Source organism: Python bivittatus, unplaced genomic scaffold (assembly GCF_059951505.1).
Source record: "Python bivittatus isolate LINGU-HERP-01145 unplaced genomic scaffold, Pbiv_v1 ctg000440_np1212, whole genome shotgun sequence".
Lineage (NCBI taxonomy): Eukaryota > Metazoa > Chordata > Lepidosauria > Squamata > Pythonidae > Python > Python bivittatus.
The window spans coordinates 3,834,130-3,858,160 of NW_028277063.1; the positions used below are offsets into that span (position 1 = coordinate 3,834,130).

General features: G+C 43.1%; 1 protein-coding gene across 1 annotated transcript; it reads right to left on the reverse strand.

The window, feature by feature from the left end:
* Window positions 1–1,229: 1,229 nt before the first annotated feature.
* GRIN2D (glutamate ionotropic receptor NMDA type subunit 2D) lies at window positions 1,230–23,775 on the reverse strand. Its single transcript, XM_007432150.3, has 12 exons — window positions 23,377–23,775; window positions 22,253–22,845; window positions 20,709–20,823; window positions 19,796–19,992; window positions 19,288–19,441; window positions 18,761–18,914; window positions 18,264–18,389; window positions 17,883–18,112; window positions 12,911–13,071; window positions 10,330–10,517; window positions 5,737–5,969; window positions 1,230–2,672 (listed from the first exon to the last, which is right to left on the reverse strand). The coding sequence occupies exons 1-12, from the start codon at window positions 23,773–23,775 to the stop codon at window positions 1,230–1,232; spliced, it is 3,993 nt and encodes a 1,330-aa protein (XP_007432212.2).
* Window positions 23,776–24,031: the final 256 nt, after the last annotated feature.

The window sequence follows — 24,031 nt, forward strand, 5'->3', positions numbered from 1 at the left end:
AAGAGCATCCTCGTCCTGTTTTCTATCATTTTCTATAGTCGCTCTCATAACATGGAGAGCATCAGTGCACTGGTGGATATGTGGCGCAGGATTGGCGAAAAAGACCCTTTTGGATATGAGGTTGGTTGGGATGTGTGAAGTGCGGGGCTGCGATTGCTTTATTTACTTATTTACGTCCATCACAGCATCAAAGTAGAGGAATTTGCATTTCACTGTCTGTGAGGTGGGGTTTGCCATGGGTTGCTATCTCCCTCATGATGGGGGCATGATTGCAATTTTTATATATGCAGTGGAAAAAGGGAAGAAATAAATGTAAGCGCAAGAAGAGCAAAGAAAGTGAGACGGGAGAAGAGGAAAATGTGCAGGAAAAATATCACAGTTTTCTGTTGAACAAAGTCACAGTTTTGTCTCCTAACATCCTCTCCCACCGCAAAGTCCGAACGGTTGTGTGGAGGTTGTCCTCCAAGCCCCACCCCCTGCCCTGGAGCCTGATGGCACTGACCGCCCCAGCTGCCAGTCTGTAGGAGGACAGGGACGCCCTTGGACCACGCTCCCATCTTCCGGGACACTCGCTTGGCTCTTGTTGAAAGAGGAACAGCCCTGCTGTTGCAGTAGCCAATTGCCACCGACCAGAGGAACCCACCCCACTGATGTGCCACAGAGTGGCAGGAAAGCCCTTTTTCTGGATATAAAAGGTCTGTTATGGAAACGCAGGTGGGAACAGCTCCCCTCTACCCCCCTGCTGCAAATTGGCTGGTGCAAGGGACTGGGTGTTTTGTCAGGGAGCTATTCTGGTGGCACTTGGGGTAGCAGTAGCAGAGTGTTGCCCCTCTCTGAGATGTCGTCTCCGTTCTCCCTTCTGATTTTTTTTTTTTTTAATGAGAATATTAGTGGTTCCAGTCCCCACTGTGGATTTTATCTGTGATACTCTTTTGGTTGAACAATTCCCCTTCTCTGTGGCAGGGAGATATGACACTATGCCATCTCTTCTTGGTGGCATCCTGATGGCCTGCCTTTGGCCTTGGTGGGTTCATTGGTGGCCCTGATCTGCATCCCCCTCTCCACGGTCATCTTCGTGGTATTGCCTTTGTTCCTTGGGTTGGGCCACAGTGCCATCTCCACCTTCTCAGTCTCAACTGTGGGCTCAACCACAATTCAGTCTTTTTCTGTTATTTCATCTTAATCGTCTTTCTCTACCCCTCTCCCACGCCCGCCCCACCTGTCGCTGGTCATACCTCGGACTCCAGGCTGGAGAAATGGGCCGAACCACGCCTGGCAAAAAGCTCCCCGCTTCGACTCACCCGGCGTGGCAGCCACTCCGGTGAGAAGCCACCCTGGTGTCGATGGGAAGCCCCACAGCGCATCATGTGGCAGGAGCTGAGGTCCTCCAGACTACGGGAGGTTGGGTGGAGGACTCCACCAGCTGGCCCCAGCTCACAGGAATGATGGTGGCAGCGTCGGTGGAAACCGTGGCGATGCCGAGGAACCAGGCAACCGTAGTGGCTACAGTGTCGATGCTCCCAGTCCAGTCGGCGTTCCAAATGCTCTTCAGAGCAGCTCAAATAGTGCAAGGCTTCCTTGCGGCACGGCGGAGTGGGTGGCGGGAGCATCTCTAAGCTCAGGCAGTGCTGGCAAGGACCGTGGCATCCGTGGCATTTTGCCAACTTGTCAGCCGACCAGTAGTGCAGGGGCTTGTGTGTGGCAAAGAGCTGCCTCTCTCGGGAGGGGTAGGTACAGAAATAATCTGGTGACTGGTACCAGCAGCTGTGGCCATCACTGTCTCTCTCACAGATGTCAGAATCAGAGTCTGAAAAGTCCACATAATGACTTTGGCTGCGCAAACTGGCACCGACAGCAAGCGGGTGGGAATGACTGCGGCAGATGTGAGCCCGGGAGCTCCTCTCACGGCTTGACGTGGTTGGGCATTTAGCTTCTGGCTCAGCTCGTGGCAGAGATGCCTCCTCAGCGTGTCGGTAACGGGGAACAGGTGGGGAACGTTCATCTTCATAGGACAGACGGGTGTAGCCATACCGGCCTCGCTCTTTCCCAAAAGGCCGGGCACTGCCCCTCTCCAACTCACAAGGGCTTTTAGTTGCATAACTGCTTGAAGGACCATCATATTTTTTCACCTCTGAAGCTCGGCCAGTCCCCTTTCCTGCTTGGAAACTTTCATATAAACCCCGGAGAGATTTGCGTTGCCAACCTGATGCCACTGGTGGCATGTCTGGGGAATCTTTTTCCCGCACTATAGCAAAGTAAGATGGAGGGTTTTCCAGCCCACGGGAAGGCTGTGGGGGAGAGAGCTGACAGGGTGCCATTTTTTTGCCGCTGACATGATCCGAGAGGCCTTCGGGTTCAATGGGACCATAGAACCGGTGGAAGCCATCAGAGAAAGGACTCTTGAGGCTGTGGCGTGGGGGTTTGGTGGTAGGGAGTTCTGCAGGTGTTGGGGGGTACAAATCTTTGTAACAATTGGGGCTACGGGCATGACGCCACCGTTCCACAATGCGTCGTTCACGAGGCAGGAAGCTGGAACAGGGGAGAGGAGGCCCGGGGGGACTGGGCAGTGCTGGGGCTGCACCTCGTGAGGGTCCGTAGGTATGATTCAGGATGGGCAACTGCTGCTGGTCTGGTATTTTGGGGTCTTCACTGCTACAACAACTGTACATGCCCTGGAAGAAATGGAAGAAAATGATATACATAAGAAGGTTCTTCAACTATACCTATGTTTCTTCCTCTAGCAAATTGGTATAACTTTATTACTACAGACAATGCAATGGAGAAATTAGGAACAAGAGAGTGTTCCCTAAGATGATGCCTGTGCAGGCAGGACAGTCAAGTATCAGTTTTGTACCAAGAAAGTTCTAGGTTGGGTTCTCAGCATGATCTCACCTGCCTGAACTCCTACAGGGTGATTGCCAAGGGAGGGGAGACAATATCTGAGCTAGCTGAACCAGGGATCTAACTCAAGTTAAGACACCTTTTTATCTACCTGCAATAACTCCTGACCTGCAATGATGATAATGATTATGACAATAACAAGCACTGTCCCTCAATTTTATAAAATTACCTTCTTCTAACTGCAACTTAAGAATTTCAGTGAGGTACAGATACCTCCTTTCACCAATCATTTCACTTCTTCTCCATCTGTCCATTTCCTATGTCATCTCTGCATGTCACCACCCAGAGTCTCTGCACACGACTGGCCACCACCCTCTCTGATTGCCATCCAATAGCTTTACTTGGAGCATAGTAATCCAGCATCAAATTCCTCAACCAATTTATTTTTTTTGAGTATTCATATCAACCCCTCAGTTTGAGAAGCATCATCCTAATGAACCCTCACATAATGTACCTATTCAGGATGAACCAAGGCAGCACTATGAATTCTAGAAGAATTGGAATTCTTTACTTCGGTCAGCCCTATAAGGTAGACCAGACTATGAAACAGACACTGTGTGGGCCTAAATCTACTTTTATTAGAACAGCTATAGTAACAGGATGTGCTTCCTCAATGTGCTTCCTCTCAATGTGCTTCTTCTCCTCAATGTGCTTCCTCTCCTCCCTCTCAATGTCCTTCCTCTCCTCAATGTGCTTCCTCTCCAATGTGCTTCCAAATTCCTCAGCCAATTTATTCTTTTTGAGTATTTATATCAACCCCTCAGTTTGAGAAGCATCATCCTAATGAACCCTCACATAATGTACCTATTCAGGATGAACCAAGGCAGCACTATGAATTCTAGAAGAATTGGAATTCTTTACTTTGGTCAGCCCTATAAGGTAGACCAGACTATGAAACAGACACTGTGTGGGCCTAAATCTACTTTTATTAGAACAGCTATAGTAACAGGATGTCCTTCTTTAATGTGCTTCTTCTCAATGTGCTTCCTCTCCTCAATGTGCTTCCTCTCCTCCCTCTTTTATCTTCATGTGAATTTGAGGGGGTTGGGGATGCTGTCTGATGCATTTTCGTAAGTCTCTTTCTTGGTATGGGCTCAAGCCAGGTTTATCTGATTGTTGCCTTGGATCTTCCCTCTGTCTTTCCAGGCCATCCTCTATACACTCTATGACTTCCCATCTTCTCTCTTACTCATGGGCACACCACATGAATCCTTCCACCCTGAGGCTAAGTAAGATCAGTTCCCACTATGTGCGGCCTTCTGCTACTGACAGAGACCTTTCTCTTATGTTGTTGAAGTTGTCCTTCAATATAGATCATTGGTTACAGAGAAAGATCTCCAGGGTAGTGAATGGAGGGAAACAGAGAGGAGGAATAGCGGAAGGAATGGGTGGGGATGGAAGAAATCCAATTAGTCAGTTAGAACTAAAAGGGATCAAGCAGCAAGCAGAAAAATCAGATGGGGGATGGGATTTCTGCTACCTGGATAAATGGGGTCTCTCCCCCCCTTTTTAAACTTAACTTCAGTGCTAGACAACAGCAATTTTAATTGGTTTTATAAAGTGATCAACATCTGCAAATAAGAACTACACAAAGTGTGTTTTTTGGCTCACCACTATGCTACCAACTTATTTGAAAGTAAAATGGCTTAAAAAAAAACAACACTGTGGGGACCACAATCTTCTGATTATGGCAAGTAATTATTAGTTCCTCCAAAACCACATCAAAGCCTGATGCTGCCTAGGCTTCCTTTAGTGGAGCCACAGTTTTTGTAAAAGTTCAAAACTAGGCTTTAAAGTCAAATAAATGGCTCCTGTTCCCTCTCCCACTCCCCAACTATTTAGAAATTAGTCACCAATAATCTAGATTATTTTTTTTAAAAAAGAGAGGCATGGAGTTGTTGGTTCCAGACTAACATCACATTAACATTTGATTGATGTATTTCCCTCTCTCCACCCCACTTCTAGGAGTAAGCCTGGCTTCTCCCAATGTGTCACTGCATTTGATAGACACACAAATCAGCACATTAAATGTTGATTCATTGGAACATCCCCACCTCCAGTTCTTCAGGCAAGCTAGCCAGTTTTTTTCCCTTGAGATGAATGAAAACAGATTTATTCAACAGAATATTAATAGTCTGCCTTAATTTAAAAAGAAGTGCAAAAAAAATTTTTTTTTAATGCAGAGAGGTAGATTTTTTACATTAAAGGCACTAACAAATGAATTATGTTTGCAAGCTAGTTTCTGCTACAAATCACTACAGCTGTTTCCCCGGAGAAGAGATTTCCTTATGTGACCAAAACATGCTGTGTATGCTTCAAAAGTGGGATTATTATTCAATTTATATACATCTGTAGACAGGCCTAGATAAAGAGATGGGGCAGAGGAGAACAGAAGTAGGAATGCATGACCTAAAAATAGCTGATTTCTATCTCAAGTAGGCTAACTTCCATGTTCTGTACAAATGATATACAACAAGCAAACCTACGTAAGTTGATTTCCTTTGCATAATTTAGTCATAGGTAATGTCAGACCCAACAGTCCCACTTGAAATCTTGATGAGCTCTTTCCCCTTGTTTATGAGATTCCATATTCCATTGCCTATACATACACACTTATCCTCCAAGCCTATGGGTGTTTTTTAACCCAAAACTAAAATTCTAAAAATGCTGATTTCTGTATCGGTTACTACTTGGAATATTTGAGCAATGCAATCATAGAATTCCTGCAGCTCTAGATAAAAGGACAGAAGTAAGAGAAGCTGGGAAGAAGTCTGTAGAAGGAAGCAAACAGTGGTGGGGAGTATATGTAAACTGCACCCTCTTTTGCAAGCTCACCCTGCTGAAGGCAAGCAGAAAGTCCAGCCGGCCCGTGTGTCTCATGCAGTGACGCAGTTTCCAGTAGATGAGGTGCTCCCAGGCAAAAACCAGCAGGCTTAGTCCCATGGCTACCAAAAGCATGTAGAAGACACCTGCCATGTTGTCTATATCCAGTTTACTACTCATCACCTCAATTTTGTCATTGTGGCAAATCCCCGACAGCCATAGGCGCTCCAGGAGCTCGATCTCATCTGAAACAAAGGGGGGGGGGTAGAAATAGATCGGTGTCAGCCCTTTGAGGTAGTCCAGACAAGAAGCACCAACCATGAGTACTAACACTGCCTTTATTGCAAGGTTCAGTAACAGAATCTTTCAAGTCTGAAAGTACCCTCTTACTTTTACTCTCTCTTCTCAGAAGGGTTCCTTCTGAGATGCTTTTTCCACCACCCCTCCTTCAGACTCAGATTTCATTTATCAGACTGTTGTCTAGGCTATGGCTCTTCATCCTGTCTCCCAAGGTCATTCCCTCATAACATTGCAATAGGACTCATCTGAAACAAAGATGTACTTCTCCCTTGTCCTTTCCCTCCTCCCATAAAATGCCAAGTCTTCCTCTTCAGGGCAGAAATTGATTGCCAAGGTCTTAAATGACCAAGTAGCAGTGATGGTCTTGCACGGCCTTAAGCTGGTGCCCTCTGGTTGTATTAGCAGCATACAGGATGGCTAGAGAAATCTGCCAGTGGTATTCACAAACAGAGCTGGGAAGGCTGATCCAGGACCACACCAACATTGGAGGGCACTTGTACAGTGCCTCATTTTCACTCCTCAAATCTTCACCCACTCTTAACCCCGTCCTCTCAACCTCAACAGCAAATAGCATCATAGGAGTGAACCCCAATTGACCAATGGCCGAGCACAGAAATTGGCATCCTATCAGGGCCACATCTCCCACCAATGTTGTTACTTAAATGTTCTGCCCATTCATTTAGTGATTTCTAAATAACCAGAGTAACCATAGCCAAGGGAAGATTTTAAGCTGCCCTTTGGCTCTATTAAAAAGACAAGCAAAGGAGTACCATGATATGACAGCACTGAGATCTTGTCAGGGATAGTGGGGAGGTGGGATGAAATTAGAATTCCCATCCGTGGGAAAACCTGAAGCTCAGACATGCATGCTGCAAAGATGGGGCAGCAGAGCCAAAAGTTGCTTGTCTTCATCCCACGTCCCCAGCATCCCTGACAAGACCCCAGTGCCCAACAGAGAAGTTGGTATGTGACCACACAGGTTGCAGGATATCAGGGAATGGTCCAAATGCTGCGAGTGGAAGGAGAGAGGAGGCTGCTAAGGGGCCCCTTTCCATAAACAATTGTTTAGGGACTTAAAAAATAGACTTGCACAGGCTATAATGAATTTGAGTCTGCAGCACTGAAAAAATGCAATTATCACGAATGTTTGGGAAGTGATGATAAAAAACTATTTTGCATTTTTGAACTGGAAGAAAGATGAATTTTGCTGGCTGAAGATGGAGCAGCCAGTGCCACGCAGCGCTTTGTTCTCTCTTCCTTGATTTTTGATACAAGATCAGTACATTTGCTGCTTGTGGCAGGAATATCCATTTGCTTCTATTACGCTCTACTTGTAAATCAAATTGATATTACATCTGTATTTCATCTGAAAGAAACTAAACCTGGACTTCTCAGTACAAAAGGAACATGCAATTTTATATTTAGCAATCTTGGTTGCAGATGTAAATGTATAATTAGTGTGTGTTAAAAGGAAACTAGCCAGTGCTGACTGGAGTTTAGAATCTATGCACAGAAACCAGAAGATGAAGATGGTAACAAAAAATATGAAAATAGAAGATCAAATAGAACCGATGGAGAAACTGGTTTTAAGATTGAGAAAAAAGTAAAATACTTGGGTATCACTATGACAAATATGCATTGTATGTTATTTCAAAATAATTATGTTAAGACATGGAACAAAATTAAGAAGGATATGTTAAGATGGGAGAAATTAAAACTGTCACTGTTGGGGAGAATTTCTGTGATAAAAATGTTTTGCCTAGAATGATGTTTTTGTTTCAGACAATACCTGTTTTGACAAAGGATGTACCATTCAAGCAACGGCAAAAAGATTTATCTAAATTTGTACGGCAAGGGGAAAGAAACACGTGTTAAATACAAAATGTTACAAGATGCAAAGGAAAGAGGAGGATTACATTTACCGGATTTGAAATTGTACTTTGCAGCTTGCTGTTTGGTTTGGATGACAGAATGGGTGTTGCTGAGAAACAAAAGACTTTTAGAGTTAGAAGTACACAACCTGAGGTTTGGATGGCATGGATATTTATGGTACAATAAAGTTAATGTGGATTTTAAAAACCACTTTATTAGATGTGCCATACTGAGGACATGGAATGTACGTAGTCCCCAGTTTAAGAACAAGTTCTGTTCACAAGGTCCTTAAGTCAAATTTGTATGTAAGCCAGAACAGTATTATTGTATAATTATATAATACTACTAAAGTAGTATTGTATAATGAACTCAAACTCAAGAATCACCAAGGGGAATATAAAATTAAATCAAGAGAGCAACTAATGGCAGAAGGATACAGTTGTCAATGGTTTTACCACTTACAGTTATCAAAAAGATTTAAAATGGATAAAATGACTTATGGTATGGAGCAAAGGAAGACAAAATTTGAAGTGCAGTTGTGTACCAATGATGAACATGTAATTGCTAAAATGTATAAACTTTTGTTGAAATCTGAAATGGAAGAAGAACATTTATGTATGATAAAGTGGGCTAAGAATTTTGATAATAATACAGATGGATCAATGGGAAAATATGTGGTCAAAAGGGTTGAAATTTACATTATGTTATGATTTTAAAGAGAATTTTTATAAAATGATGTATCATTGATACATGATGCTAGAGAAATTATCTAGAATGTATAAAGGCATTCCAAATGTATGTTGGAAATGTGAACAACATGAAGGGGACATTCTATCATGCTTGGCAGACATGTAAAAAACTAAAAAATGTTGGATTCAAATACACACATTGATACAGAGGATTTTAAAGATTAATATTAAATTGAAGCCAGAGCTTTTACTTTTAGGACTGATAGATACACAGTTAGAAAAGAGTCATGGAAGATTATTTCAACATATGATTACTGTGGTGAGATTATTATATGTACGAAGATGGAAAGATTCAGCACTACCCACCATGGAGGAACGGTTGCTGAAATTGACAGAACTTGCTGTCAATGCAAGTTGCAGATGGGCAAACTGACTTCTTTGATTAGAGAAAAGGTCATTATTGACATTCATCAATGACTAGAAACCACTTATGGACTTTTTGCGTAAAAAAGAAAATGATTTTGTGATTTATGGTTTTGATGATTAGAAAGAATAGGTTCTAGAAAGAAGGGAATTATGACGTAATCTTAGAGAGAGAGGTTTGATTAGAATTGTATGTATAGCTGTCGAGAGGAAGATCAGAAGCCATTTCTTTATATCTCTTTTCATGTTTTCTATTCTTGGATTTTCTTTTTTCTATCTCCTTTTTTGTCGCTTCTTTTCCTTTCCTTTCTTTTTTTCCTCTTTCATATTTACTATATCTTTTTCTTTGAATGTACTTCTTGTTATATATGTAAAACCTTTTAATAAAAATTATTTTTTTAAAGAAGAATCTATGCAGAGAAAAATAGGATCATGGCCATTTCTAGCTGACCACGAAGAATGTTCTCTTATCACAGCAATGCTGCTTAATCCACTTTGGTGGCAAACAGATGAAGACTCTGGTTTCTCCATCTGAGAAGAGAGCATGGGCCATGCATAAACCTCGGGTTTAGAATTTTAGGAATTATTTTAAATATATGTCTGAGACATAGCTCCCAGATGCCCCATACGGGAAGCTGTTACCAATTTAGGCCATACAGTTTGGGTAACAGCTATATGGAGATTTGGCTCCAAAGGGCAAAATGTGACTCAGAGTATGCAGGGGGCCACACATAGCATCTTAAAGTAGCTGTGTCTTTTCCTGCATTTGTCAATCCTGAGAAAATACGTGTTTGCTTTAAGGTGCTCCTGACATGCTATGTGGACATTCACAGGTACTCTGAATCACATTTTGCCCTTTCAGTCTGGATCTCTTCACAGTCCAGTGGAGCTATATAGTTAAAAAACCTTTTCCAGTGCCACTTACTCAGGTGTATCCACTTAGCACAGTGTTTCTCAACCTTGGCAACTTTAAGATGTGTGGGCTTCAACTCCCAGAATTCCCCAGCCAGGATGCTGGCTGGGGAATTCTGGGAGTTGAAGCCCACACATCTTAAAGTTGCCAAGGTTGAGAATCGCTGACTTAGCATAATAAATCATACTCTTCCTTTTAGACACTGATACATTTCAAAAGATCCATTGCAGCACTCCTCTCTATCCCCTCAACTCTCACTCGGTGAAAGAATGCTACTCTCCACTCAGAAATGGGAAAAAAAAGACGTGCCCTCCATATCCCAATTCATCATTTGCTTCTAACCCAGGCATCCTGGCTTCTATTTCGATTTCCCTCCTTACAACCAGGCCCCGATCCGCGAGGTCTTACCATCACTGAGAAACTGAAGCAGAGCCAGGTCAATGGGCCGTTTCCATTTGGATCCTTTTTGCAATGCAATACCATAGCCTGTCGTAGCAAAGACTTTCCCGCTTCCTATTGTGACAAGTTTGCAGCCTTCTTCCTTGCGGGCCATGTAGTTGAGGACGGCTGCATCATAAATGAAGGCGTCCAGCTTCCTGCAGTCAGGAAAAGAAGGCAGGCTGAGATGAACTGGGGGAACACAGAGATGGGTGACCCTGAAGGGAAGGCTGTAAAGACCTGCACATTTGATTTCTAATGATCAAGGTGTCTCCCCTGCCAGGTGAGTACGCACATTTGATTTCTCTGGTTTTGAAACTGATCCACTGTTGAACCTAAGCATTTGTTCCAAATAAACCGGACATTTGTTTTTGAATCTTGAAAGAGTACAGTTTTCTTTGAGTCTAACCCAAGTGGCTTAAAAGGGAGCCGGTTTCGTAGATGCATAGAAAGTTGCCGAGTTGTTCTTCTGAAAGGCAAAATACTGGCTAGCTTTGGGTTAGCTAACCAGGAGGAAGCCATGTCTGTTGATTGTCAGGAGGAAGAAGATAGCAAATAATTTGAGTGACTGGTCTGGCAGCACAGCTGAATATATCTTAATCCTCAGTCTATCCCAATAAACAACATACAGAGATATTATTTTATGACTGATTAAGATCCCTAAAACAGAAAAAAATCAGGCAGAGGTTTAAAGCACTGGGAATACAATTCATAAGCATATAAGGAAAAGAAGTTCTTTATTGTTAGAACTGAATTGTGGCCTCCACCATGCTTCATTTTTTCTTCACTGCTCCCTCCATTTGATTGATTCACTGATATGATATACCCTTCCACTTTTTCATCTATCTCTTCTTAGATACTTTAATTGTATGATTTTGCTACTTCTAGTTCCTTGTACTCATAAATAGCCCAATCCTCTGATTACAGTGAACGTTGTATCGGGCCAGGCTGGTGAGTTGTCTATAGCTCTGCTTCCTTGTACAACATTTTTGCACATTCCAGCAATGTTAGGATGTCTGGGACCAGCTGTGGATTTGGGTCAGGCACAGGGGTAGAAGCCATGCTACTGGACCAGATACAAAGTAAAAAGAATTCAGCAGGAGTTGAAACAACCACATAAAATAATAAAATATAACATGTTCCCTTCAGTTTAAAATTCACTTTTAACTAAACTAGAGAGACTAATGTATGTGTGTGAGTGTTGATAATTTTCCGCAGAATCATGAGGTAGCTGTTAATCTGTCTTAATTAGCAGCATATATGAATGTGATCTTTGTATATAGGATTAAATAGTAAATCATGTATCTATAATAACCCAGCCAGTTGGCTTTTTAAATTGATAGCAGGCTTGACAGCTGTTCCAATGGCGATGAGGACCCTACCCATATGTCTGCTCAAAGGAGGCTGAGCTATGATACCTCCTATATCGTGGAAAATAGTATTTAAGTCGCAAAACATTCACAAACAAAACATTTAGAAATTCACATATAAGCCCCCCCAGCAGTTTTACTAAGGGCATAACGCTGCATAATTCCCTTAGCACGGAATACCTCATGGGGTGGGGGCTTGTCTTATTTAGTCTCTTTCAAAAAGAAATCAGCACGAATTCATAGATATTCACAGAGAGTGCTGTTGTGAGGAACAGTAGGAAGCCCTTTTTAGTAGTACTGTAGGCACAGCCGGACCAACATGTATTCATGGCATGACGCAAGAACGGTATACCTAGCCTTGGCAGATGTATTTATTTCTCTAAACATAGACTTAGTCCTAGGTAAGTATTCAGAAGACCTGCAGACTCATTGATTAATTGGTTGAACTGAACTGATCCAGAATATTTTTATTGTCCAAAACAACCATTGACCATTGATAAACCAGCGAGTTTTCACATTTTTGTTTTTTAAATAATACAAGTCCTTGAAGAGGCATTCCTTTCACATGAGAGGGAAAGGGGAAAGCCTCTTCTAAGGAGAGGTTTTCTGTGTCCCAGTGTGCATGCTCTGAAAACAAAACATGCGTTTTTTGCCTTTAGAGCTCCTTTTTCTTGTGAGTATTTCAACCGACTCACTGATTAATTGACCAAAACTCACATTATTAACTTGACTAAGATTTATTTAATAAAAACTAATTAACAAACTTGTGTTACAAGGTCACAAAATAATGTGGGTGTGAGAGTCAGCCATGTCACCAGCCACGTCCAACAGCAGCCCATGACACTTGCTTAATCAAATGTCACACTGTAATCGCCACAGCAATTAATATCCCTTTCCTGCTGTGAGTTGCAAAGGAAGGGGAAACACGGATATTTTTGCAGGGTGTATGACTGCAACTCTGACAGTTGCTGGAATGTGTTTGCTGGTAAGGTCTTCAGATGTTACACCGGGCTGGAACGTGAGCTACCACAGACCCTATACTCCAGGCCGCAGGAGACAGGATTAAAATCTGGGTCACTAAATTAAGACATGAGGGGAAAAGACAACAGAGAACCTTGCCCCCTCCACCCCCCATCTCCCAACATTATACCCTTCTCCTCTGCCATTCCCCCTTTCCTTACCCGGTTTGTAGATTCTGAAGTGCATCTTCCACACTGCGCTGGTTGTACCTCCCCATATATTCATGCATCTCCCCATAGTTGTTCCGAATATTTTTTTCGGTGCTACCATTGGGAACGGTGCCAAATCTCAAGGGAGGATAATGGTGCTGGGGTCTCTGGAACTGTTAAGAGTAGACAAATGAAACGGGCATTTAAAGAACTGTTGGAGGGGGAGACCCTTGCCATTCCAACCTTAGAAATGAAAAGAAAACAGGAAGGAAGGAAGGAAGGAAGGAAGGAAGGAAGGAAGGAAGGAAGGAAGGAAGGAAGGAAGGAAGGAAGGAAGGAAGGAAGGAAGGAAGGGACTAATCCTATCAGAGATGATTGGGGGTTTCCGTGCTTTGGCTGAGTGAAATACATGATGTGTGGCTAGCACTGATTAGAACAGAAATCATCTCCAAACATTAGGATTTCCAGATATAAGGAGACTCCCATATGTCAGGGGGTCAGATAAGTACAGAGCTGGCTAGCTGGCAGATGGTTAGGACAGATGACTTTACTGCTGGACTGGTGAAAATTTTGTTTATTTTAAGATGACTGTATATTTATATATTGATCTAATTCCTCTTTCTATTCTTTGTATTTTATGCTAACAAAAAGACTTTGAGGAAGGTTAGAAAGAACACTGGGAAGCATTAGCTATCAGGAGGATTTTTCCAGAGATATACTGTAGTCACAGAGTTTCTCCTTTTATTTTATTTTTCTGGCAATCGAAGTGCTACCCGCAACCCAAGTGAATGATGCTGATATCTCTTGAAGGCATATCTGAGAATAGGTCTCAGGGGCTCCTCACTTGACACATATAAGCAGGTATAACTAAGCTCCAATATCATTTTGTAATTAAAAACAGCTTTGGGAAAGAGGCATTTAGAGTCAAGAACATGAGGCCAAATATGCTTCATTCCCTTAGCAGAAAAAAATGTATATATACAACTCCGAGTCACAGAGTAACAGCCAGGAAGGAAGATAAACACTCTTTATTGCATTTTACTGCTCTAAATATTATTTTCCCAATCTACCTTGAATTTCATAATGACTCTCCATGTCACTTTCATGCAGCACAACTGGTTATTAACCCTACAGGTTGTATAATCAATTACCAGGTTTACAGTTTGGGTGCTTAAAAGTTAAGAACACTTATGAAAGTGTTATTTAGGAAAAGTCTAGAGAGATGCTGAATTTTGGAGATGGTTTGAGGGCTGCACAAGAAGTAACAGAGAGCTTTTTGAGGCTGATTCTCTCTCTCTCTCTCTCTCTCTCTCTCTCTCTGTCTCAGGATACGTCCGTCCATCCATCCATCCATCCATCCATCCATCCATCCATCCATCCAAGCTTACAAACACTGAGGGTGAATAATTAACTTTATCTTTTATGCAAAAGAAGAGGAGAACAAACAATTTAGAAGGCAAGAGCAAGAAGGGGATGGGCAAATGGATGGAAGCAAGGCTTCCAATGGTCTCAGAAATAGATGGACGCCATGAAAAGATAATTCTGGGTAATGGATTCAGCAGTTGTCAGAGAATGATGGTTGACAGAGAGGTGCACAGAGATCAGCAATACCAAAATAGATTGGGACACATTTAGAAGTATGAAGGGCAGGGACAGCCTGTTTGTTCTTTTCCAAGAGATGGCTTCAGAAAGCTGTAGACAGAAAAAAAACATCTCTGTCACGTTTCAAGCCTCATAAAATTGGCTGCTCAGAGATTCCTCAGCCAATTCAGTGCTTCATATTCTGGGGGCCCTTGGGCCCTCTTTCAGCATGGTGGTAGATATTGAGGGAGCAGCAAATTTTAAACCCATCCCTAGTCAGGGACAAAAATCAGAGCATTAGCACTTTGAAGTGACTGATTCCTGTAAATGAGGATCATGGAAAAAGGCTACTAGGTTGCCAAATGGCGGAGGAACCATTAGCGAGACAAAAGCATCGAGAGAAAGCTGGAAAGGAACGCGGGAGACGGGTGCAGATTATCTGGAGTCTGATAGAGGAGTGGAGGTAATCAAGGAACAGGGGAAAAGAGGAATAGAGAAAGGATAAACGGAGGTGGCTAAGAATACATGGGAGGAGAATATGAGGATGCGGAGATGGAGAACGGTTTGTAGCTAAGAACACGAAAGAGGCTTGTGATACCTTCAAGGTTAACTGGCTTGCTTTTCAATAGGGCTGGATGGACTGCGTCTCTTGGCTGGAGAAACAAAGGGAGGGTTTCTGTTTTAATAGGCAGCAGTGGTGGAGAAGGTTTTTCCTTCAACAGCTGTACATGGGAGGGTCACATACCAGTGATCTGTGGGGCTGGAGCCACCAGTGGGCAGGGCCTCCTCTTTTTTGCCTTCTTCCTTCTCCTGCTGTTCCAGCAACCTCTTTCTCTCACCTCTGGAGAGCAACATATTTCTCTTGATCATATTCTGAACTGAAGGTTTGCGGGGGGCTTTGAAACGAGGCCAGGGGAAGGAGACCTTAGGTTGCCCATGGCTACGAAAGAACTAAATCCAGTGCCTTGCACCACAAGAAGCTCCAGAAGAGCAATTCTGCTCCTTCAAAGCTAGCATCTCAAATTTATCTGTTTGTTTTTAGGTGCTACTGAAAGATCCTTCACTGTAGCATTGTAACACATTAACATGCCTGGCTGTGGAATTTTACACCACTAAATCTGCAGTCCTAGATACGCTTGCCAAGGAAGAAAGCGACTGGGCTCAGCATGGCTTAATTCAGAGTATGAAATCTATAAAGAAATGCCCATTTCAAGCACATTTTGCAGAACTTTCCTTTCTCTGCTTCCAATTGCTAACTTTCCCTTCCTCCTCACTCAGTGTGAATTTGTTAATCTGAGCTGTTTAATATTTATCGGAGATTGCGTTTCTTGTTGGACATTAATTATGTCTATTAATTACACCCCAGCTTGTTAGCTCTTAACGAAAGGGATTCAATGGGAGCTAGGCTGCCTTGCCACAGCTGGTCCGGTTTGCGTGGCCCCCTCCTTCCCACAGCTGTGGTTGTTCGTCAGGGGCTAATTACCAGGCGATAATCAGCCACGTCCTGGTTTATAAATACACCCAGTACATGCTGGGTACCAGCAAGGCTTCCTGGTGGAGGGCCCTGTGGAGCTACTAAATGTGACAAATGAGCCCAACAGCCCTGTCCATCTTCTGCAACCTGGTATGCTCTGGATGTACTGGAATTCAGTTCCCATGCTGGAAGGAAGGATGGGAGTTGAAGTGCAATGCTTTAAAGGCATCAGGTTGGGAAATGCACTGGTTTTGGTAATTTACACCTTAATACGCAAACATGGGGAGCGAGACCCGTGGCTTCATTCTGTCCAGTCTGTCGTGCTTGCCATCTTTTATCTTTTATTGATTGTATTGTAATTTTTTGGTTTGTTGTGAGCCACCCAGAATAATTGGGAATCGACTTTAGCATACAGTTTATAGATTATTATTATTAATTATGTCCGTGTAATCTCTCTCTCGGCAAAATACAACCTCCGTGTCTGCAATTAAATACAGGTGGTCCTCGCTTAATGATGACTTGTTCAGTGACCATTTGAACTTGTGACGGCACTGAACAAATGGTACTTATGACCAGTCCTAGACATTCCAGCCGTCGCAGCACCTCTGTGGTCACACGATCACCATTTGCAACCTTCTTTGCTGGTTTCCCACAAGCAAAGTCAGTGGGGAAACTGGCAGGAGGTCGCAAATGGCAACCACATGACGTCCTTGCTTAACGATGGTGCGGGATTTGCTTAATGATGGCAACTGGGAAGTGCTGGAACTACCGTTGCTAAGTGATGTGGTCACTTCGTCTCACTTTATGACCGTGTCACTTAGCAATGAAAATTCCAGGCCCAATTGCCGTTGTTAACCAAGGATTATCTGTATTGGCTACTGAAATGCCTTTTTATAGGACAGACAGGAGGGTATAATATTTAAAAATTACAAAACAATGCTGGATTCATGGCAGATGTAGATCTGGAAGCTATCCCGTTTTTCAGATAGGCATGTCACCAGGGCCTGTTCCAATTCTCCAAAGGAAGGATTACTGAATTCAAGGAGAACACATGCTGGGTAGTACAAACTGTAATATGATGAACACATTTGCTTTCTATATAGGAGGTCTGAAATTCAATTCCATCAAGGTCTTTACAAACAGTTTCCCAACAATCATAGACTTTATAGCATTCTGGCATTTTGGAGTGGGAAACAAAAAACTTTGTAGCTTCCTGCCTTCTTGTCTTGTTCTGGACAATTCCACTTTCTCCTTGACTGACATTTCCTGAGCCACCTCTTTGGGGTTCGGAGCAAGCTTTCCATTTGCTGAGTTTGCATGATCACAGCCAGGTACATCTTCCAAACACTATTTAAAATAAACCTTGTAAAGTCTGAATGGCTCGATCAAAGGAAGGTTATCTTGGACGACAAGCTTCTTTGCAAGTAAAATTCAGGGAGCTCAAATCTAAGTCATTGTAAGCAGACTTTGTAAGATCTTGGTTTGTCAGGAAATATTAGATGAAAATGGACAGTGTAGAAAAACAAAGATGCAACTCTACTCTTACTCTTAAAATGTACCAGTAGTATACCTCTCCCTGATGTTTAAGTTAGTAAAATACTGGAGCAATGGACTTGTCAAGGAGTTTTCGGTCACCAGAACCTACATCTCCACCTCAGTTCAAAAAAACAGCAGAATTGCCAATCCGTTTAACCTGGCTGAAGGTCAAGTTTCGTTATCTGGTGCCTCATTTTTTTTTTTAATGGTGGAAAAACAAAACTGTTTTAAGGATGATGAGGAGGGGAAAGCACCATGAAAGAAAATGAGGAGTGTGAAATGGAATCAGGGCAACTATGTGTATATGTCTGTCTGGGGATAGGGAAGAGGAAGCAGATGAGTAAGTCTACACTTTTTCTTCATGGACCCCATCACCGACCCCCTTCTTCTCACCTTCTGGTCACTGAGCCCAGACACAGTGTCAACATATTCCTCTTGGATCATAAAGGCAGCCAGGTTGGCTGTGTAGCTGGCAAGGAAGATTACAGCAAAGAATGCCCAGATCAGCACCATGATCTTGCTGGTGGTCCCTCTGGGGTTCTCCACAGGCACAGAATTATTGAACACCAATGCCCAAAGCAGCCAGATTGACTTTCCAATGGTGAACTTGGAGCCTCCAGTACCTAGAAAGCAGATGGGGGATGGGGGGAGAAAATAGCTTTCAAAAACTAACCTGTCCTGGGGAGGCTTGAGAGCCAATAAGTTGCCTTGCTTGACTTCCAGAGGGAGCTCAAATTTTCCCCCCCTCCCTCCCTGAAGCAGCAGTATACTCACGTTTGCTGTTGCTGAGGCTGCGATTGTAGCCCACTGGGCTGAAATATTCAAAGATGAAGACAGTCACCGCAACGACCGTCAGGCACATGACGAACATCATCACCCAAACAGCAGGGCTGTAAGGCTCTAGGGAAAGAGAAATTGGTGGGTGCCCAACTGACTTAAACAAACAAACAAACCCCTCTCCTTCATGAAGTAAGATGTTCGCCCCACTTTTTCATTTTTCAGCCTCCATGTCAGATGACTAATACCAAAATAAAACCATAAGAAAAAATTCAAGACACAAGCTTGCTGATTTATGGGAATCTTTTCCTCGAGACTGAGTAAGCCCTTATTCTGGAATCAGCAGATGATAGTATGGGGGAGTTTAAGAGTCTTGTGTCTGATTCTATTGTGCTGTTTTGGAATAAGAGTGACCTGGAAGTTCTTTGTCCATCTTCTCACATCCACCCTCCCAATGCTTTTTTCTTTGCCCAAATCTCGGGCTGAGAATTCACCTAGGAAGGCAGAAGGTGAAACCGTTCCATTGCTGCGGGACACCATGACACTGATTCCTGTCTCAACAAAGGGCACCGAGAAATCTATGACTTCAGCTCTTTCTGCATTGATGGTCAGGGATCCAATTGCCATGTCAGCTCGCTTGTAAAACACCTAATGGAGAAAGAGACAGGATGAAAGTGTGCTGGATTTTCTGAGGCAAGAGGCAAATAAACATCCTGAGATCTACGAGCCAGACAAGAAGATTCTGCCTGCCCAAGGCATAGTATGTTAAGAAGTAGAAATATATAGTTTTAAGGCCAGGGGCAGCTTTCCCATAAGCTGTGATGCAGATTAGATATACAATCACCGTCAATGAACTGCTAAAATAGCCCTGTTCTTCCATACTATATCCAGGAAGCAGGACTTAAGACTCAAGAAGAACAAGAGTGGCTGGGGTTTAGGAAGTTGGGAACAGGAATAGGAATAACCTGCACACCTTTCTAAGATTTTGTGTGGAAGCCAAGGCTCCTAGTTCTCCAATTACCTCTCCAATCATGCCATTCCACATGCCATTGACTTTTTTCCCATGTTTGCCGTTGGTGACAAGGTAGAGGTCATAGGTGAAGCCCAGAGTTTTTGCCAAACGCTTCAAGATGTCGATGCAAAACCCTTTGCAACATCGCTTCTTTAACTGATTGCTGCGAACAATGTAAGGAAAGGGAAAAGGAACTCAGCAAGTAATTTGGGAGCAGAAAGTAAGCAAGAGCCAGTGTGGCATAGTTGTTAGTGTGAACTCAATTCTTCAGCCAGCCTTACATTTCATTGGCTGAGACTGGAGGAAAATTGTATTGTAAAGGGGGAAAAAAAACATGGAGCTGAGGAAGAGAACAACATGTACTATTCCAAGCTCCTTGGAGGAAATATAAAATATAAAGGGAATAAGTACATAAGCCCCACAAGGTGCTCTGATAGTTCTCAGGAAGGATTTAAGTTTAAGAATAAATATAATTTGCCATGCCTATGAGGACGCTTCTCAAGCGTAATGAAAATACCTGTCAGTGTGGTTGAGAGGGTGATGGCAGGGCACCGAGTCACGGATGCAAGTCTTGGTGGCAGGATCAATGTCATCTACAATTACAAAGGGTCTTTCCTCCAAGGTTGCCACCATCAAGTGCTTGTTGTCATCCACCGGTTGCAGGAATTTCCTATATCGTGACATGCTCAAGATTCGACGCTCCCACCTTCCCACCTGCCTCCCAAGGCAAAGAGAAGAGATTAGATACATCCCCAATCTTCATAGTCTTGCCAGGCCACTAAAGGGATGCCAAATTCATTCCATATACAAGAATTGTTTCTACCCATCCAAAGAGACAGACATTTCTTTCAAAAAAGGGGCTCCCAAATTCAACTTCTTATATTCAGTTTTGAATTTTCACATCAACTTTTTTCCTTAAACTACACTCATCCTTCACCTACCCTCCTTTGGGAACATCTGACCAAGACAGAAGTAAAGATATTGGGCAGTCAAGAAACATGTCCTTTGGCATCATTCAGCAGCTTAGCTTGACTCACTGTTCAGCCTCAGCAATTTCCAAAGCTGGAGTCAGGACTGTATCCATTAGCCCACTGCACTCTTCTACTGGCCAGAAGGCACACAGTGGTTGTAAAATTTGGTTTTGCTTAGCTTGTTTGTGTGAGTAATTAAAAGTTCTTTGGTCTCTTTTTTATCTGTAGGGAGCTCAGATGTGAATGATGGTGACTTAGAATGAAGACCTGATGGCTCTCTCCCTGTTTCTAGCCCTCAGAAACTTCCTGAAACCTGCCTCCCCACTCTCAATTCACATGTACCATGTCTTCTCCAAAGTCACCTTCACTCCATATTGCTCCTTCTCTAAACTTTCCTGCCCTCCAACCATCTTTCTTGCCAACCTACAGCTCATTCTGCCAACCCCCGCTTAAACTCACCTCCTCCCAAGTCCGATGTTTGCTGAGAGAGATTACAGCCAAGGATGGATTGATCAGGTAGCCATCCTCATTAAAGGAGAAGTCCTTGTCACCCCATGTGACATTCATGAAATATCTGTGAAAAGACATAATGGAAGCTCTTTGGACAACCCCAATCTATGTTTTGAACCCCTACCTTTTCCCTTGTCCCCATGCCTGACACCAAGAACTTTTATCTAATGTATGAGACACAATAACTGGGAAGATGTAGATTAGGCTTGTAAAAGAAACCAAGAAAAAAGCCCATTTTGAGTAGAGATGGATGACATGTGCGAAGAATTCAGTTTGTGAGTATGAAGTGGAAGGGAACAGGTAAAGTTGAAGAGCAAAAAGAAGCAGAGCTATTCTTTGGCCTCTGCAGAGAAGCCAGTTGATCTCTAGCCCCCCTCAACTAAATCTAAGTGACTTTCCCCACTAATAAACTAGAGTGTTCTCTACCCATCTTTGAAACAATACAAAAGAATATCAGCATTCAACTTGCTGTCCCCATTGCTGATCCCTCTCATGCTTTCCTTACATTTGTTCCACATAGTAGTCAAATGGTTTTGTCTTGATTTGTGAACATGCCACTCACTATAGACCATGTGATTGGTCTTCTTGTCCAAGTTTGCATCTATCCCCTTTCATCACTTCATTGACCAATGGGAAAAACATCTACCAAACAGAAACGGCATGGGTCTAGCTTCAAGATCTCCCTGTTTTTTCTCCAATAATTTGTTTGTCCTTCATTTGAGCATCTTCAAGTAAAAATAATGCGAAATAAAGAAGTCCCAGAGAAGCAACCGTGCCAGAGAGGAAGGAGGTTGTTCCTATCCTTACTGTGTAACCTAGCTAAATCACCTAGAATGGCAGAACTGACACTGATAGCTGCTGAACCACCAAGGGTCTTATGATGAGTGGGACTGAAACTGATAAATAAAAGGAAACTTGTAATTAAGCAACCAAAGCCCATCTCAACATCCATTATTCTGGACACTACAAGGAAGAATATCAGAGTTGCTGCATCTGAAGGTAAAAATACAGCTTGGAATACCATTATGGAGGCAGTATTGTAATGCCAAAGGGAAGTGTGGTGTCCAAATATGATTATGCCATGTCAGAAACAAAGAGGAACAGAGCTGGAATCCACGTGGTTAGATACAACTGTAGTCCATTCAAGTTTATGCCATATGTAAGCTTACACATCTTTTATGGGACACAAGACTTGTTATTGCTTAAGATGCTCTTTCTCCAACTTAACACCCTCCAAGTGTCTTAGATACAACATAGTCTTATGCTGGCTGGGAAAGGTGAAAGCTGCAGTCCAACACATCTGGAGGGCATCAGATGGTGGAAAGTTGTTTTAAATGGGTGGAATGATGTGCAAATCAGGAAAAGAATGCAAGTGGAGAAGAAGGCATAGTGTGGGAATAGGTCAAAGTTGTTCTAGAAGGGAACAGTAGTTTCCTCTTGACTGCACCACCCTCCCACCTAGAACTCCCTCCCCAGTCTCTTTCCCTGCTAACCGATGTAGGTTCTCGTTGAATTGGGTGAGATTGGGTGCCCGGCAGTCACTGTTGAATTTTGGAATTGAGCCGTAGACTTGGAAGAGGGCCTCAGCCCCTTTGGCAATTATGGCCACACCATTTTGTACTCTATGGTAGAGATCATCTTTCCATCCTGCTGAAAGCACCATGAAGAGACCCTCGGGCAGTTCCTCAGGCAGATATGCAGTTCTACCAAAGTTGGCACCTGCCATGAACCAAATATACCCAGGGCCAGTAAGCTTGACTTCACGAGCGGCACGGAAGATGCTTTCTGCTTCTTCACGGGAACAATAGAGAAGGCAGATACGGGCATTTATGTCCCGGAGCTGGCGTTTCAGACGGGCTCCATCTGGGTCATCGGTGAGGTTAAGGGTCACAGTGCTGCGGCGCTCCCAACCAATGAAGCTACTATCGGTCAGGACCTCAATGTAATCTACAAAATCTTCATAGCCAGGAAACAGTGTAGTAATGACGGCAAATGCTGTCCAGTCATATTGTTCCAGGACCTCAAACATCACCTGCAACTGTTGTTTGGTTGAGGAACCAAGCTGCAGGAAAGTTGATCCTTTCTCCTGGATTTTAGAGAGGACAAAAGTGATCAGACTGAAAAACAGAAACTGTTTTCCATTCATTTTTCATCCAGATTCAAATAAAGCATAAGAGAACTTTCTAAATGTTTTCAATTGAGGAGATAAGCTTCAGTTTTAAGTTTTGCCAAAACGTTTTCAACCCAGTCCTCCCCACCAACCTGTCTTTCACAAAAATAATTCCCAAAGTGTTTATGAACAGAATTAGACCATCTTGTTTGATCTACTAACTCCTACCTATAATTGAAAATGAAGATGTACTATGATACTTTTACAACTCAGTAATATTGATCTTTTCAGCTCCCCTAGTATTTCTCAATCCCTACCAAATCCCCTCCCCCATGTATACACATATATGTATATCTAGCACTTAAATTCTGTACTGAGGGCCTTTTTTCTGCAATTGTTTGTATGTAGGGTAAGCAAATTTCCATTAAGTGATCAGGCTTCCATGATATATTCAGGTTGCAGAATATATTATTGCCGCACCATAATAAGCACAGAAGGTTATGTTACCTTGGGAGTAAGAACAATGGCTGATCCTCCATTGATGCCAATGATTGGAACTGAGGTCTGTGCTGAGATGAAGTCCAGGATCTGGGCTACGTCCTCTGTACGTGTATCATCCTCAAAAACTACTCCATGGATATGCAAGGAGGAGAGGACATCACAGAGCCGTACAATGAGGCTACGAGGATTGGTATCATTCAGAACTACAGGGATGGGGTTGATCTCCATTGAGAAATTGCGAAAATCCTCAGGTGAGAACCGGGCACTTTCAGGTGTGTAGGTTGAACCACTGAAAATAATGGGAATGTTGATGGTTCGTCGCCGCAGATCCAGGAAAGGGCTGGCGCAGGCCAGAGCCATAACAAAGAGCATCCTAGCAGCGGGGGTGCCCGGGGGCAGGCTCATCTCGCAGGACCTCTATGTTCCCCCTGTAGTGGGTTGGAAGAAGAAAGACAGACTAGGGAATGAGAAGCAAAAGAAGAAAGAAGAAAGGAGGCCAACTGTGGCCTCAGAGCTCAAATGGAAACTTGGCTACCTGAATGGTGTCTGAGTTAAGTCTAGCCTTTCTCTCCCAAGGCAGTCCTTGATGGCACCCAGTTTCTTTATATCAGACTCTTCCCTCTGCTACATGAACCAGCTCAGGGTTGGGAAGAAGAAAAGA

What these genes read in the sequence shown, in the direction of transcription:
- GRIN2D (XM_007432150.3), bottom strand. Translation starts at nt 23,775, where the DNA reads ATGAGCCTGCCCCCGGGCACCCCCGCTGCTAGGATGCTCTTTGTTATG. An exon ending in AACATCGGACTTGGGAGGAG is followed by an intron (nt 19,993 to 20,708) that starts GTGAGTTTAAGC and finishes CTTGGGAGGCAG; the next exon opens with GTGGGAAGGTGGGAGCGTCG. An exon ending in GGAATGGCATGATTGGAGAG is followed by an intron (nt 18,915 to 19,287) that starts GTAATTGGAGAA and finishes TTTCTCCATTAG; the next exon opens with GTGTTTTACAAGCGAGCTGA.